The following is a 15,608-nucleotide window of genomic DNA, read 5'->3' as shown; positions in this document are numbered from 1 at the left end:
AAATGCAACATTTTTTAATCCCAGCTTAATTGGTATTGAGACTTTAGCAAAAAATAAATAGTTTTTTGCATCGATATTATATCTTTCGATTGCAAACACACCTACGCGGAACTTGCTGTATCGATAGCAGCAACAGTATCGAGTATTTTGCAGCCCCATCACTTTGTTGGTTTTTTGTTTTATTCGCTTTTTTTGTGTTGCTCCGTTGTTTATTTCAAGCGAAATGTCGACATTAAATCGCCCCAAATCACCACACACGCCCACCACTATTAAAAAGGGCGAAAAGGAGGATAGCTTCTGGGATAAATTCAGCACACTCGGTCGCAAACGCGGCACTCGAGAAGGTGAGCCTCCTCCCTCTCCCTGCCCACCTTCCTTTCAAAAGGAGAACGCAGTGAAATCTTGAAAATCTGGCCAAATATGGCTGGACAATGTGCAAGTCTTGCAGTTATTGAACCAGTATAGTGTCCAAATGATCAGTGCACTGTAGAATATATTAAATAAGGGCTTGTGCAGCATTTCATTGAGCAGATGTTGTTAAAAAAAGACATTGCGTCATTTACATTTGTGACGCATACAAACAAATTCAAAACTGATCTGTTTGCATGGAGGTGTATGTGTATGTGTGATGTGTGTGAACACATTTGCATGTGTGTTTGTTGGGGTTGGGGTGGCCGTCTGTCACATTTGTGACGTCATCATCTATTGTTTACGTTTCCCACTCGTAATGCTTTCTCGCTCACACTCACGCACTCACTCTTCGAATTGCAGTCAAGAAAGTCCAGGAGGAAGGTAAATACGCCATCGACTCGCCCGGTTCTCCCAATCAGTATGATATCCCACCCGAAGATTATGCGCTGCGTAAGTAACCAATCGAAATAAGTGCAATTATTCAATTACATTGTCTCCCTCGCACTTTAGGCGAACATGAACAACGCGCAGTTATCGATCCACAATCGATAAGTGATCCCGAGGTGCTAAAACTGCAAAAGATTCTTATTGATTGGATCAACGATGAGTTGGCAGAGCAGCGCATTATTGTCCAACAGCTGGACGAAGACATGTACGATGGCCAAGTGCTGCACAAGCTGTGGGAGAAATTGACAGGCAAGAAGCTGGACGTGCCCGAGGTGACTCAATCCGAGCAGGGACAGCACGAGAAGCTCAACATTGTCCTGAAGGCCGTCAATCATGTGAGTACCAAGAATATCTTTGGAGTCAGAGACACGGTGACATTACTAAAGATGTTATGCAGCTTAGGCTTATTTATATCCTTATCAGCCTGTTTAATTTTTGTTATTTGCTTGCTCAACAGACACTCGGTTTTCATCAGAAGATACCCAAATGGTCGGTGGCCAGCGTGCACTCCAAGAACATTGTGGCTATCCTGCATTTACTGGTCGCTCTAGTGCGACACTTCCGGGCGCCCGTCCGTCTGCCCGAAAATGTTTTTGTCACTGTGGTCATTGCCGAGAAGAATGCCGGTGTCCTTAATGCACAGTGAGTTGTGGCAACATGTGAATATTATTTTGATTGTGTAATTAACGAGTTCGTTCTTAGAAAATTCCTGGAGCAAATCACATCGGAATACGATGATCTGGGCATGCGTTGTGAGAAGGATGCGTTTGATACGCTGATTGATTGCGCACCCGACAAATTGGCCGTTGTCAAGAAGTCGCTCATCACGTTCGTCAATAAGCATTTGGCTAAGCTGAACTTCGAGATCAATGATTTGAATAAGGACTTTCGGGATGGCGTCTATCTGTGTCTGTTGATGGGACTGCTTGGCGGTTTCTTTGTGCCGTTGCATGAATTCCATTTAACGCCGCAGGATGTCGATCAGATGGTGAACAATGTGGCGTTCGCCTTTGATTTGATGCAGGATGTGGGACTGCCAAAGCCAAAGGCACGGCCCGAGGACATTGTCAACATGGATCTGAAGTCAACGTTGCGTGTTCTTTACAGTCTGTTCACCATGTTCAGGGATTATGCCTGAGCAGATGAGCAATTTAACCATATATACATTTTTTTTTTAAAAATTTGTTATAAAAATAATAATTTATGGAAAAACAGTTCAACGAATGTCCTGCTAACTCTCTCTCTATATGTCTTTTTCGACATATTCTATGTGTGTGCCTAATACCGTTGTTGCCTTGAAAACAAACAAACAAACAAAAAAAGCTAAAGCTAACCCAAAGCCCAATTGTTAACTTGGTACGATTGCCGTAGTTGTTACTAAATGAATTTATATATACATTTGTATTAATAAAAACAACAAAATGCCAGATCAAATGCCCTTTTTTCCTCTTTTCTCTTTTGTCGAAACCAAATTGACATGTGTAGAGAAATGGGAAAAAAAAAGTATTTAAATAAATAAATTATATTGTGTAATTTCGAATTATCCGTTTTGTTACAACAAAAACAAAAAAAGACTAATCTCTCTCACTTAGAGTAACGCAAAAGCAAAAGCAGCGGCAGTGTTTTTAATTCCATATTTATCATCACTTTCAAGAATTTTTTTGGCGGGCTTCATTCAAATAAACAAAAAGGGAAACAGGTTGCCAGACTGTTGCAGCACTGAACGGACACGGTTTGCCGCTATGTACATTAACAGCGCGTCGCATTTGCGTTAACAAGTCTCTGATTGGCAGCGCTGTAACAGCGCTGTTAGCTAAGGTAACCAGATAAGCGGAATAAACAGCTGACTGCCCATGTGGAAAGAATTCATTCGACGTCACAGCTATCACAGTAAGGTAGCTCCAAATCGTGAGGGCGCCCGATTGATAATACGCCGCTTGCAAAAGACTGTGTTACGCATCTTGCGTGATCCCGATTCCAACATGTCTAGATGGTCATTTCAACAACAACAACAACCACAGCAGCAGCCACCGCCGGCGCCAGAACCGCAAGCGGATGGTGCACAATACAATAACAACCAGACGCAGCATAACAACAATAATAATAGTAATCGAGGCACAAAACAAGATAGCAATTGTCGCACCTGCAATGATTTCAAGTCATGGTCGAAGCAGCAACGTCTCATCTCCAACACGCAAGCAGCCAAGGTAAGTCTTGCAATAAATGTCATTTTGTTTAGTGAATGTCAATGATTAAGTGATTTTGAAATGCAGGAGAAACATATGGCAAATGAGAAACTCAATGTGAGTAATGCTGGGGGATTGGCGGCGCCACGAGAGGATTGTCCACTGGATAAGGTCCGACTGGGCATCTCGACGTGGGGATTGCTCCACACAATGGCCGCCTTCTATTCGGATAATCCCACGGATACAGAGAAGCGTGATATGCGCACCTTTTTCGAGGTGCTCTCACGTCTTTATCCTTGTGAATACTGCGCCAAGGACTTTCGCACCGAGTAAGCAAGTGTTTTTTTTTTTTGATTAATTGAATAGTTAATTTATATGTTATGTTATTTTACAGTATCGAGGTGAATCCCGTGAATGTCAATTCGCAAAAGGATCTGGCATTGTGGTTATGCAAGTTCCATAATCGTGTGAATGACAAACTTGGCAAGCCGCTCTTCGATTGCTCCAAAGTCAATGAGAGATGGCGAGATGGCTGGCTGGATGGTTCATGTGATTAGCTCGAATCACCTCTATCTCTCTCTCTCACACACACACACACAGCTCATGATGCAACTCCTCGAGCAGCAGCAGCAGCCGCATTCACGTTGTGGCAAGCGTTTTAAACCATTTGTGAATTGTCCAACAAAAGTTGCGGAAAGGCAGCCCACTTTAATTATATGGAATAAGCTGCCAAATTCAAGTCCAAGAACCCACCCCCTACCCGCCTGCCTGCCTCTTAAACACACATAAAACATAATTGCAAGTTTTGGATGTTTAACACTTAACACACCTACAAACATCCACAAACAAAACATAATGTTCCAAAAATTTGTTGTCTAAGAGCTGTATTGTGGACAAAATTTCGTATTTCCTGTATGTATTATAATACTAAAAAAAAAAAGAAAAAATATATTTTTTTTCTGCGGTAAATCACATTACATTAATGAAATACTCTGGGGAATTTCACAATTGCCCTCCAAGTTCTAGAACTTTTTCATGACTCAAGCGTACCTTGGTGACCGATTAAAAAAGAATCTAACGTAAAAACGATAATGGGGTCAGTGCTGCACACGCAACTCTTCTAGATTTGTGGAAGGTTCACGAATAATGACTTAACAAATAAATAAAGCATATTTATGCGCTCTACTGCTTTAAGATAATGGGGATAAGGTTGCCCGCCAAGTTTTGAAAATAAAGACAATAGGGTTGCCAGAAAAATCGCTTAACAGTGCCAACTTGAGTAAATTTCATTTACCAACAAAAAGAAATATACGTATAAATATTTCAGTTTACAATTTAGCATTTAATAAGTGTTATTTAAGGACAGTGTGCCGATATATGAACGCATTGATATATTTATATTTTTTATGTGCGTTATCTTTTGAAACCTGCAAGTAGCGTTGCCATATCAATAATTAGATGTGGCAATTTGAGCGAATTGCAATTGTAAATACAAAATAACGTTCGAAGATTTAAGAAAATGTGACTTCTCAATTATTGAATACCATTAATTATAGTTGAAAGGCATACAGCATGTGCAGTAAACTTAAATATGTATTTATTACACCATGCTATTAATGACGTCGGCAGGTTTACAGTGGCAGCGCTCTCTCCCTTTTGAACTTTGCTCTGCCTATTCTGTACATCATTTTTCGCGCTCTCCAATTATTCTCTCAGCACATTCTGTTACGGATTTACGTTCGTCTTTTAAAATTAACTTTTCACAAGCGCATAATTCATATCAAACCGCCGAGCCGAACAGACGTCCCGGTGCTTTTTCGCAATAAGCAAATCATAATAAAAAAAAAAGTTTGCGTCGACGCGCTTATTTAACCACATTTTGCAGCTGTAAATTGTATTAACAAGTTAAAGTGAGTTATTACAGCCCAGAACGAATCGAACCGAACCGAACACGACCTTTTAATTATGTACATTTCGCAAATAATTGACAAAATCAAAGAGAAATTGCAGCTGAGCGTAAGACACAAAATCAAAAACGGATGATGATTATTATAGTTGTTGTGAAGATGATTATTTCACAAGATTTTTTCGCACCATTTCTATGTACACAGCTATACAAATGTACACATACATTTTGCTTTATTGGCACGAAAAAAAATGCTCATACGACACACACACACACACATGTGCAGACACAAACGTTTCCGTTGTTTTTGCAAATTTAGCCGGCTGACAAAAAAAAAAAAGAAAATCGTCATGGCGTCGTCTGCAATTGAAACGAATGAATTTTTGTGCATTTCTCAAATTAAAGTAATATTACACAAGGCACACGCTCGTAATAACACAAATTCATAATGAATACTTGAAGCACGAATTTTCGTGCCATTTTGCTTAAATACCAACACACAAATTCCAAGGTGAAGAGTCTGAGAAATTCCAATTGGAAATTTTGTTAGTTGTCCGCCATGTTTGCTTTGTAATTTCCGCCATATTTATTGAGTGTCTGCCCGGTTTATGTACATTGTACAATTTAAAATGCGCAAGTGTAACCGCATATCATCATTATCGTTTCACAGATGCCCCAACTTCAGAAGCCCGCTCCCGAATTCTCCGGCACCGCCGTCGTCAATGGACAATTCAAGGACATCAAACTGAGCGATTATAAGGGCAAATATTTGGTGCTCTTCTTCTACCCCCTGGACTTTACTTTCGTCTGCCCCACCGAGATTATTGCATTCTCCGAACATGCAGCTGAATTCCGTAAAATCAATTGCGAAGTTGTCGGCTGCTCCACAGACAGCCAGTTCACCCATCTCGCCTGGATCAATACGCCACGCAAGCAGGGCGGCTTGGGCAGCATGGACATCCCCCTGTTGGCCGACAAGTCGATGAAGGTGGCCCGCGATTATGGCGTTTTGGATGAGTCGAGTGGCATCCCATTCCGCGGTCTCTTCATCATCGATGATAAGCAGAATTTGCGCCAGATCACCATCAATGATTTGCCCGTGGGTCGCAGCGTCGAGGAGACATTGCGTCTGGTTCAGGCCTTCCAGTATACCGATAAATACGGAGAGGTGTGCCCAGCCAACTGGAAGCCCGGACAGAAGACCATGGTGGCTGATCCCACCAAGTCTAAGGAGTACTTTGAGACCACATCCTAAATACTAAACATGCATATTATTCGCCTTTAAAAGTGTGGCAAAAAACAAAAAAACGCCGGCTGTTTTTTCGATTGATGAAATCAAACTCACACACACACACGTTAACAGAGGCTGCTCACACACACACATGTACGATTAACACTCACCACTAATACATAGATGTACCAAGTACCCCTCCCCACTCTACATACACACAAACAACACACACAAATACATTTAATTTAAGCAAAACAGTTTCTGTTTCTTGCAACAAATACAACATAATAAATAAAGCCGTATTGAATAGTAACCAACAAAAAGAAAAAAACCAAAACACGTGGATTTTTTTTATATTTATTTTATCTCTGCGGTTAACTGTTGCCGCCCGGCACAATAGACTTTGCCTCTTATCTGTAGTCTCGAGCGAACAACTCATGAATTGGCTCCGTCGTCGTCTAGCCTTGATTGCGATTATGGAATCTTTTAATGCGCGCATAATAAAAAATAGTACTACTCCAACAACAAAAGCAACAACTACGACAACAGCTGCAAGAACGTGACAAACGTCATCATTTATCGGTGTCTGTCTCTGTCGCCCACAGCTGATGTTATGCGTGGCCCACTGCCCCTCTCTTAAAAAGTGCAATTCTCTTTTTCGTTTTCCATTTCATTTTGCGCGTTGAAGCTGTGCAATGCAAACACACACACACACATCTCCATTCACATTGTGTATGTGTGTACGTGTCAGCTTAAGGTGCCTGCTTTCGTTTCAGGCCGCCGTATTAAAGTATGCGTCAGTCACAGGCCACAAAGTTGACGGCGTTGTTGTTGTTGTTGCTGCTGCTAGCGCATCACGCGCTGTGCCATTTAAGACAAGGTCTACGTCCCCGTCTCTTTGACCAAACTAGTTTTTGCACACACACACACACAGACACACACTCGAGAAAACAGAACAAGCACACACATTAAGAACATTACCTCTTACAAACACAAACACACATAAAGCGCGATCGAAGCTACCAGAAACCGAAACCCTTTCAAATGTTTTTTGCCGGCTGCTTTTGTTTAATATATGCACAAATACAGTTACAACACACACATACACGGCATGTCTGTGTGCATATTTATGTACATAATTTAGCTGAGCATGTTCGTTAACAGCTTGACAGCTGGCAAAGCAGTCGACAATTGTGCAAGTGAATGTGTGTGTGTGTGTGTGTGTAATAGACTTGCAAAGCAGAGCTTTAAAAACGTGTGCGTGTGTGAGTGTGTACGCATGTGTATCCTACGCTGTCACTTTCCATTGGAAACATCAACATAATACATATGCATGTGTTCGTGCATAGCACTAAAAAATTACTCAATCCCAGAGAGAATCTATTTGCAAACAATTAAGTTAATGGCTGCCGCGCTGTCGTTGCTGATTCACATTCTGCTCTACAACTATTTCAATTATCATTGTCAGCATTGCAAATGCCAACGACAAACCCACAACAACAAAAAAATCCAATCACAATTCGAAAGCCAACTTCACAAAACAATTGAATAAAAAAAAAAGGTTTGTGTAGCTGAAAAGCGGAGAAATGGGTAAAACAAAATAAAGCAAAAATCATCTTTGCTGTTTTGTTCATTTCACGAATTGAGGGCGTCTGTGATCTCTATTGCCATATTTTCAAAAGTCATGCTGCTTTCCAAAAGAGCGGCGGTCAGAGCATCTGTGTGAATTGCAATTACTTCCATCAAGGAAATGACATTCCAATGGCAAAAGCAAATATAATCGTATATTAGCTTTGTATGTGTAAGTGCCTATGTACATCACTTGAAACTGTCTGACGGCAATATTAAATATGATTATTTTTTCGCCGCAAACTGTTTATGGTTCTCTTTCATACAAATTATACTACATACATTTATATAGTATGTACAATCTAATACGGAATACGGTCAGGAACTGATAACCGAGTAAAGTCGGCTTGCGATAGACGTGCCATTAGAATTGCGTGTGGAAAGCACACCACACATACACATACCCTATAAATGTGTGTATGTGGGGCTCTGCCATTTTGGACTCTTAATAATGATAGGGCAGCGTGCACACATGCCCATCAATATGTTTAGGCGGCAGAAAGTAAGTCTTTAATCTGTGATAGGTATTTTCAATTAAATATCGGGCCAATGCACACGTACATTCGAGTGCTTATGTATACTCATGGTTGTGACAAGATGATAAGTCCCCGCCCGATAGTACAAGTTTTGGGCGTGGGCGTATAGAAAAAGGGGTTAGGTCGATGAACACAAATGGTATGTAGCCAACATTGTTGTCCTATAAACATATCAATCATCAATCTAGACATCTTCAAAACATGCAACATAGCTTTTTTGCTCAATTTATACTTAATTACAGTTTAATTGAAGCTAATTTATATTGAGTAGCAAGTCCTTTTGCGTGTGTTTTTGAATTATGCCGCGCCATTCTTAGCAGCCAAGCCTAAAAGTAGGCAACATAAACAAAATTGCCGCTCAGCTGACTTAAGTAATTCGATATTACTCGTTTTGTTTTTTTTTTTTTAGTGAAATCGATTTATCTTTAGAAGCACTATTTCGCAAAAACAAAAGGTGGCTACGCATGTAAAGATTAACTAGTTTTTTGTGTTCTCTTATTAATAATTTCTATCCTACTCTAACAAGTGAACTATTTTTTTGACATTTACAAATACTTTTGAATGTCCACTTGAATCACATATCTCCTTAATTGTAATTAAATTATTGTTTTTTAATGAAAGACACTCAAATTGTGCGAAAATGGATCTCGATTTTCTGAAGAACATACAAATAACTATGTTTTCAAAATGACGCGCCGTTTTGCACGCGTTTTTTGCAAGCGCTATAAAAGTGTAACCAGGTTGTTTATATTTGGTATATCCCATCGACATTAGTAATGTATATCGCAAAAATTTTGTGGTCACACTTCGGCCCGGGTGTTAACAAAAATTTTAAAGCTTTTATTTTAAGGAACCAAGTCTCCATTCATCTAAGAGATTAAATTGTTTATATATTATTTTATAATATTGTGTGGTTCTAATAAATATAGATCTGGGCATCACAAACCTGTGAAAACAATGTTTTGATTTCTTATTTTTACTTCCAGCGCTATGCTAAATGAATGCCTTGCCGTTCAATAAAATACAAGTTAATTTATATTATAAAATTTAACTTTGCATCATATTGAAAATCTTCTTTTCTATGTAAACAACTTGCTTTAGCTAATTTATACACGTCTTTACTAATTGAACAACTAGCGTAATGCCAAATGAATGCTTTGCAGATTCTTCAATAAAATAAAGTTCATTAATATTATAAAATAATTTGGCTTTGCATCATATCTAAAATCTTCTGCTCGATGTAAACAACTAGCTTAAGATTTATACACGTTTTTTCTAATTGAACAACTGGCACAATAAAAACTATAATTGGCGAGCATACAGAATGAGTTTGAATATATAGTTGTTAACTTTCTACTACTTCGGATCTTAGCCTGAACCACACGTGTATTACTTGGCCAACAAAAAAAGAAAGATGACTCAAACTACACATTGAATTGGTTTACAGATTATTTACTGCAATACAAGTCACATAAAGGGGGCTTAACATGGTACAAAACAAAAAAAAGTCTCAATTGTTATTAAAAATTATGTATTAATCATTTTATTTCGCGTTTTCTTAGAACATTCATCTGGATGTTGTTGTTTTGAATGTGCGTACGATGTTGTTGTTGCTTTTGTCTTTAGAGGAACGTAAAACGTATTTGTCGCGAATGGGAAATAAAACAACTTTTTACATATCATCTCAACTCCCCACACACACAAAATTTGTAGATTGTTGTTGTTTGGTTGGTTGTTGTTCCCCCTTCGTTTTCATTGTGGTGATGAAGAAGACGGCGACCTAAAAGAAGAATCCAAGGATTTTGCCTCCCAGATGTTTTCTCCTGGCCTCCTCGTGATCCATAATACCGCCGGATGTGGTGAACACGACGTAGCCAAACTGACGAGAGGGCAGCAGATTGTTGGTCCACTTCTCAATGTCATTGATGGGAACATCGAAGCGTGGCGAGATGACGCCGCATTTGTTCAAACGACCAGTCAGATTGACGACAATCTTGCCGGAACGGTGATCGTCAACGATCTCGAATTCGCCAATGTAGCCGTGCTTCATCATCACAGTGAGGAACTTGATGATGACTTTGGAGCAGGGGCGCAACAGCACCTGACGCTTGCCGCGCTTCTCAGCATTGTTGATGCACTTAAGGGCATCAGCCAAAACGTTCATACGCACCATGGCTGCAAAACGAAACGGAAAACAAATCAAAATTAGTTTACCTCGCGTGTAAATTGCAAAACAAAAAATGAAGAAAAACACGTGCGGTTGCCTTGCAAAATTTGTATTCCCGCATACCACAGAAGCTATGGCGCAAGAAGGGGGCGGGGTGCAAAGTTGCCGCACAGCGCGTAAACAACAACAATGAAGTGTGTGTTCCAAGACCTTGGCCACGCAATGAAATCCTTCTGCGTGCTTTGCAGTAAAATGCAAATAAGATTCTGCATATATTTTCATATTATGCGCACTTAAAAAAAAAATATTGCATTCTCCCAGTTGTGGCAAGAACAACAACAACGGGTGGCAACTCAACTTGGTGCCGCACAGAAAAAAAAACAGTACAAAAAAATATGTATTAAAAAAAGAGTTTGGCCGTGCATTGCACGCATTTGTTTTGTACACAGTTTTGAAATTGTTAATTGTGCCGGAACGCCGCCAACCGTTGCTGGCAAAACATTGACACTTCGGTTGTCATACACAACAAAAAAAAAATATAAAAGTACGTAGAGTGGGAATATGACAAGTTTTTGCACATAATTTGCAAGGCACACACACAAAATTTAAAGCGCATTCAATGCGTTTGCTAATTGTACATTATTTATCGAGTTTATTTCATTAAATTTGAGTAAATTCAACGCGGATTACCTAAGATTTAATTTTGTGATTTTTCAACACAAATTTACACGACCGCGAACGTATCGGAAAAGAGGAAGTCCATATCGCCGCATTTGACAGCTGCGCAGCTGTCAGCATTCGCACAGCGCAGGGTTGCATGCGATAGCCCAGAGTTGCACTGCAGTGCACGATATATATCACCGGCAATCGATAGTTATGCGCAGTGCGTATCGTTTCTGGCGCACTATACAACACTGAACAAAGTCAAGATGTCAAAACAGTAAGTAAATAATAAATATAAATATAAAAATTTTGAATTTTGAATAAATAAACAATATCATAGATTTGGCTTAATCATACCGGGTCAGCAGAAGAAGCAGCTGGCTGTAACACGACCAACACCAGCTTCCCGGCCATCGGTCTTCGATGAGAGCAGCAACAGTGCAAGTGATGAAGATGTCGCCGGTCCGCCGCAAATGCGTGCGAATCCCAAGGCAGGAGGCGTTGTTGTCAGCGGGCCAAGTTTGATGGAGCGACGTGTGGCACGCAACATTCAAGCGAAAGCCTTGGCCGAAGATCCAACCATCTTTCAGTATGACGAACTGTATGACGATATGGACAGCAAGCGTGAGGAGGCGAAAGAGACGAAGAAAAAGGAACCACGTAAGGCCAAATACATCAGTCGCCTCATGGAGCATGCGGAACGTCGCAAGCTGGAGAATGAGTTGCGTATCGAGCGACAAGTGCAAAAAGATCGCGAGGCCGAGGGTGAAAAGTTCAAGGACAAAGACACCTATGTAACAGCCGCGTATCGCAAGAAATTGGAGTCCATACGACAGCTGCAGGAGCAGGACGAGCGTGATGAGTACTTGGAGGCGATTGGCGATGTCACAAAACAAAAGGATCTCGATGGTTTCTATCGTCACTTGTATGAGCAGAAATTGGGTGGCCAACAACCAAAGCCAAAACCGCCAGCTGGCCCAACAGAAGATGCTTCGAGTTCGGGCAGCAAGCAGCGCAGTTATCGCAAGCGTCGTGAGTCAGCAGAGGAGGAACAACAGTCAACAGCAGAGGCAGCCGAGAAAACAGTGGGCAACGATTCAACAAAACCAGGCAACAGCAACAACAAAGCGCATTTGGCCAACAACATTGATGCCGACTCCGATTTCAGCATAGACGAGTCTAGTGACGAGGAGACGGAGAAGAAAGAGGAACAGTCCAAGGCAGCAGTTGCTTCTGAAGATGCGAAACACAAGACAAAGCCAAAGACAGTGACAGAAAAGTCCAAATCAAAAGAGGAATCGCCTGCAACAGAAAGCGAAGTTAGCAATGGCAGTGGAAACAAGGAGACGGAGAAGGAGCAGGAGAAGCACGAGGAGCCAGAGCCAAGCAAAGTGGCAAAGGCGACAGTGGATCGCACGAAAATCTGGCGTAAGCGCACAGTGGGCGAAGTTTTTGATGCAGCTTTGGAACGCTATCATCAACGCAAACTTGCGCGACGCGCTTAAACATAAGTTTGCAATTAAACGAACACTATGTTAATTTAAAATAGCGAGTACTTTATATATAAGAAATGACTTTATTTATGCGCATAACTTATGCAGGCTCTTTTTTTGTTGTTTTTTGTTTCTTTATTGCCAAGAGGCATTTGCATAGCCTAGAAAACAAGACGAGCAACGAAAGATATTCCATTTATTCTGTATGCAGCGGCAAGACAAAAACAAAATATCAACCTAACAAAGCAAAAGATGGTTTTCTTTTTTTTTGTACACTTGCTGAACAGTGAGATGAAGGGTATGATGTGTTGGTTACTGGTTAAGAAATATATTTTAGCGGAAGAAAGAATGGGGGGGAAAAATGTAGGACAATACTTCTTAAATTCACTAATTTAGATAAACTAAAGAATAATACATATTCCTTCTGCATTTGTCTAAGATTGTATACAAAATTTGAAACTTGTATAAAAAAACAATTTTTTCTACGAAAAAAAAGAAACTATAACAATAAAGCTAAAAATTTATAAAATTTTGATTTAATTTTCAAAATTATTGAAAAAATTTGTTTGTATTTTGAATATTAAAAAAAATTAATAATAAATTTTATCGCAATTCGTCCATAATATATTTGAACGTTATCATTTTTTTTTATAATTCAAAAAAACTGCTTTTAAAAATGAAAATTATAAGAAACCTTATTTTTTACATTTGCAATAATACAACTAGTGAGTATCTTACAGTCGAGCATTCCACTTTAGCTTTCTTACTTGCTTTATTTATTTATTTTGTGCTTCCTTTAGCCGCAAATCCCTTTTATAAATAGGTGTGTCCGCCATAAAAGCGAAAGCCGCCATAGCTCAGCTGACATGGTTAGGAATTGTAGTTGTTGCTTTTGCATTTGCTATGTTATTGCAGCGCATTGCAGACACACACATACACACACACACATACAGTCGTGCATATATAGAACACGACTGGCAGTGGCGTTTCTTTACTTTTGATGTTGTCGTTGACGTTGCTCGTCGCTCGTCAGCGAAATTAATAGCGAAATCCATTTGCCATTTGGCAATGTCTAGCTGCTGTCTCGCTCTCGCACACATGCACTTTGGGTGTTCTCTGTTCTATGCATTCCCTCCGCATTCATTCCCCTACTCAACCACTTTCATGTCTGTCTCTCTGTTGTTGTTGCTGACTTCCTTGCAGGTGGCGCGCGTTTTGCTTTGGTTTTGGTTTTGCCACTTTGATTGTGTCATCAATCACATGTCTCGTGTCTCTCTGTTGGTTGTGAGTTGTAACACATTTTAGGCAAATTAATATACTACATTGCACCGTTAAGCTGCCAGTTTTACCTACTCTCTATTCAAGCTAATGCAGACGTACAAGTGCTGCATGAGCGACTGAGCGAGATGGCATAATATACATATGTTTGTACATATATACATTTGTATATATTGCTTCATTATCTCTTTCGTTGCCATGCTGCTGATCGTAAATATAACTTGCTGTCTCCGTCTAGCAATCACAATTAAATTAAATTATTAAGCAGCTGCTGTTCCCTTCTTGCTGCAGCGACATCGTATTGCGACCAATTGTGCTGGCTGGTCCCTAATCAATTTGTGATCATAATTACTTTGCTTTTGCTGGTCATCCATTTTGCCAATCTCATGGCAAACATTTTGCCAATAATGTGGAGCAAAGGCTTAACGTTGTGATCATTCACGTGTAAATTCAATTATCAACAATGGCTGCGCCTTCCAAGCCCTTGTGGTCAGCTGCTACTGCACTCTTCCCTCTCTCGCTCTAAGCTGTGCCAGCGTGTGTGCTGATTTATATACATGTGTGTGTGTGTGTGTGTGTTGCAGTCGCGTCCAAAAATTGCCGCTGCAATAGGCAGCAATGTGTGTGGGTGTGTGTGTGTGTAATGAAAAAGTACGCATGGTTAGAAGATGGAGGTAAGAAGGAGACAGCAGCATCGTGCTGGGATATCGCCAAGGCGACATACACACACAGCCACATGCATGGGCAATATCTTTGTCGTTGCATCTCTTTGTACATGTGTGTGTGTGTGGGTGGAGGGTTGCCTAATAAGCAGGAAATTAAAATGTTATATGCATTTTGCCATTGCCCTATGGCTGCCATGGCTTCATCTGGTCGCATTGTCAACTCTGATGCGGCTGCGGCTTCTGCTTCCTCTTCGTTTTTTTCTAGCTTGTTTTATTTTATACTGTACTATTTTATTTTATTTTATGTTTTTTTTTTCCCCCTCTTTTGGTTCATTGTGGCTGCTGCGGGACGCGCCTTGAAGTATGCATTATTTTTACGTGTCAGTGCGCATTTTTGGCATAATTGAAGCACAAACAGTGCTCGTTGCTTCACTGTGCTCTGCTCTGCTCTGCGGTGGCTCTTGCTGTGTCGCTGAAGGTCGCCCTGGCGACATGACATTGCGTGTACGCCAACGTGCAGTGAAGCGTCGTGGAGGGAGGTCGGAATTTGTTGGTTTAAGTTTTCTTTTCCGTTTTCATTTTTTTGCAAGCCGGTTGCAGAATAGCATTAAGGCGAAAGCGCATCGAAACGTTTGTGGAACTATGCAGAAAGCAAGATGAAGCAGACAAGCAAATAACAACAACAACAACAACAATATCAATTGCAAGCGCTAAAAGTTTGCCCAAAACATTCCTTTGGCTGACAAATTTTTTTAATTTTTTTTAAATGAGTTTCTTCGTCGTCGTCTGCCAACTCCCACTATCAATCTCCTCGCATCCCCCTCCCCTCTTCCCCTCTTTGGTACCGTCGCGTGCGAAACCTAATTAAAAGTGCTTTATTATGCAATTAATGTCAAGATAATATCGCATTCGCATTGTACTGCACTGCAGCAGCCACAAAGCGACAGGTTTTTGGGGGGAAGGAAGGAAAGGGGTCTTTAAGTCTTTTTACAGTGG

The 15,608-nt window shown here is 40.4% G+C and overlaps 5 protein-coding genes across 5 annotated transcripts; 4 read left to right on the top strand and 1 right to left on the bottom strand.

The window, feature by feature from the left end:
* The first annotated feature begins 138 nt into the window (after positions 1-138).
* LOC117573966 (beta-parvin) lies at positions 139-2,290 on the top strand. The gene is made up of 5 exons (XM_034257509.2): positions 139-344; positions 772-861; positions 922-1,193; positions 1,316-1,500; positions 1,561-2,290. Exons 1-5 carry the CDS (start codon positions 224-226, stop codon positions 1,994-1,996), a joined length of 1,104 nt encoding a protein of 367 aa, XP_034113400.1. The 5' UTR covers positions 139-223; the 3' UTR covers positions 1,997-2,290.
* A 75-nt stretch (positions 2,291-2,365) lies between these two features.
* On the top strand, positions 2,366-4,010 carry LOC117573975 (FAD-linked sulfhydryl oxidase ALR). Its single transcript, XM_034257523.2, has 3 exons — positions 2,366-3,065; positions 3,132-3,373; positions 3,439-4,010. The coding sequence occupies exons 1-3, from the start codon at positions 2,712-2,714 to the stop codon at positions 3,599-3,601; spliced, it is 759 nt and encodes a 252-aa protein (XP_034113414.1). The 5' UTR covers positions 2,366-2,711; the 3' UTR covers positions 3,602-4,010.
* A 786-nt stretch (positions 4,011-4,796) lies between these two features.
* LOC117576886 (peroxiredoxin 1) lies at positions 4,797-6,518 on the top strand. Its single transcript, XM_034262012.2, has 2 exons — positions 4,797-4,954; positions 5,621-6,518. The coding sequence occupies exon 2, from the start codon at positions 5,621-5,623 to the stop codon at positions 6,203-6,205; it is 585 nt and encodes a 194-aa protein (XP_034117903.1). The 5' UTR covers positions 4,797-4,954; the 3' UTR covers positions 6,206-6,518.
* Positions 6,519-9,860: 3,342 nt separating this feature from the next.
* LOC117572263 (40S ribosomal protein S15Aa) lies at positions 9,861-11,324 on the bottom strand. Its single transcript, XM_034254967.2, has 2 exons — positions 11,204-11,324; positions 9,861-10,521 (listed from the first exon to the last, which is right to left on the bottom strand). The coding sequence occupies exon 2, from the start codon at positions 10,517-10,519 to the stop codon at positions 10,127-10,129; it is 393 nt and encodes a 130-aa protein (XP_034110858.1). The 5' UTR covers positions 10,520-10,521; positions 11,204-11,324; the 3' UTR covers positions 9,861-10,126.
* On the top strand, positions 11,302-12,950 carry LOC117572255 (nuclear speckle splicing regulatory protein 1). Its single transcript, XM_034254956.2, has 2 exons — positions 11,302-11,453; positions 11,517-12,950. Exons 1-2 carry the CDS (start codon positions 11,443-11,445, stop codon positions 12,679-12,681), a joined length of 1,176 nt encoding a protein of 391 aa, XP_034110847.1. The 5' UTR covers positions 11,302-11,442; the 3' UTR covers positions 12,682-12,950.
* The last annotated feature ends 2,658 nt before the right edge of the window (positions 12,951-15,608 follow it).

This window comes from Drosophila albomicans, chromosome X (assembly GCF_009650485.2).
Source record: "Drosophila albomicans strain 15112-1751.03 chromosome X, ASM965048v2, whole genome shotgun sequence".
In the NCBI taxonomy this organism is placed as follows: domain Eukaryota; kingdom Metazoa; phylum Arthropoda; class Insecta; order Diptera; family Drosophilidae; genus Drosophila; species Drosophila albomicans.
The sequence above is the reverse complement of the archived record's forward strand: the minus strand, read 5'-3'. Positions and strand labels throughout refer to the sequence as shown.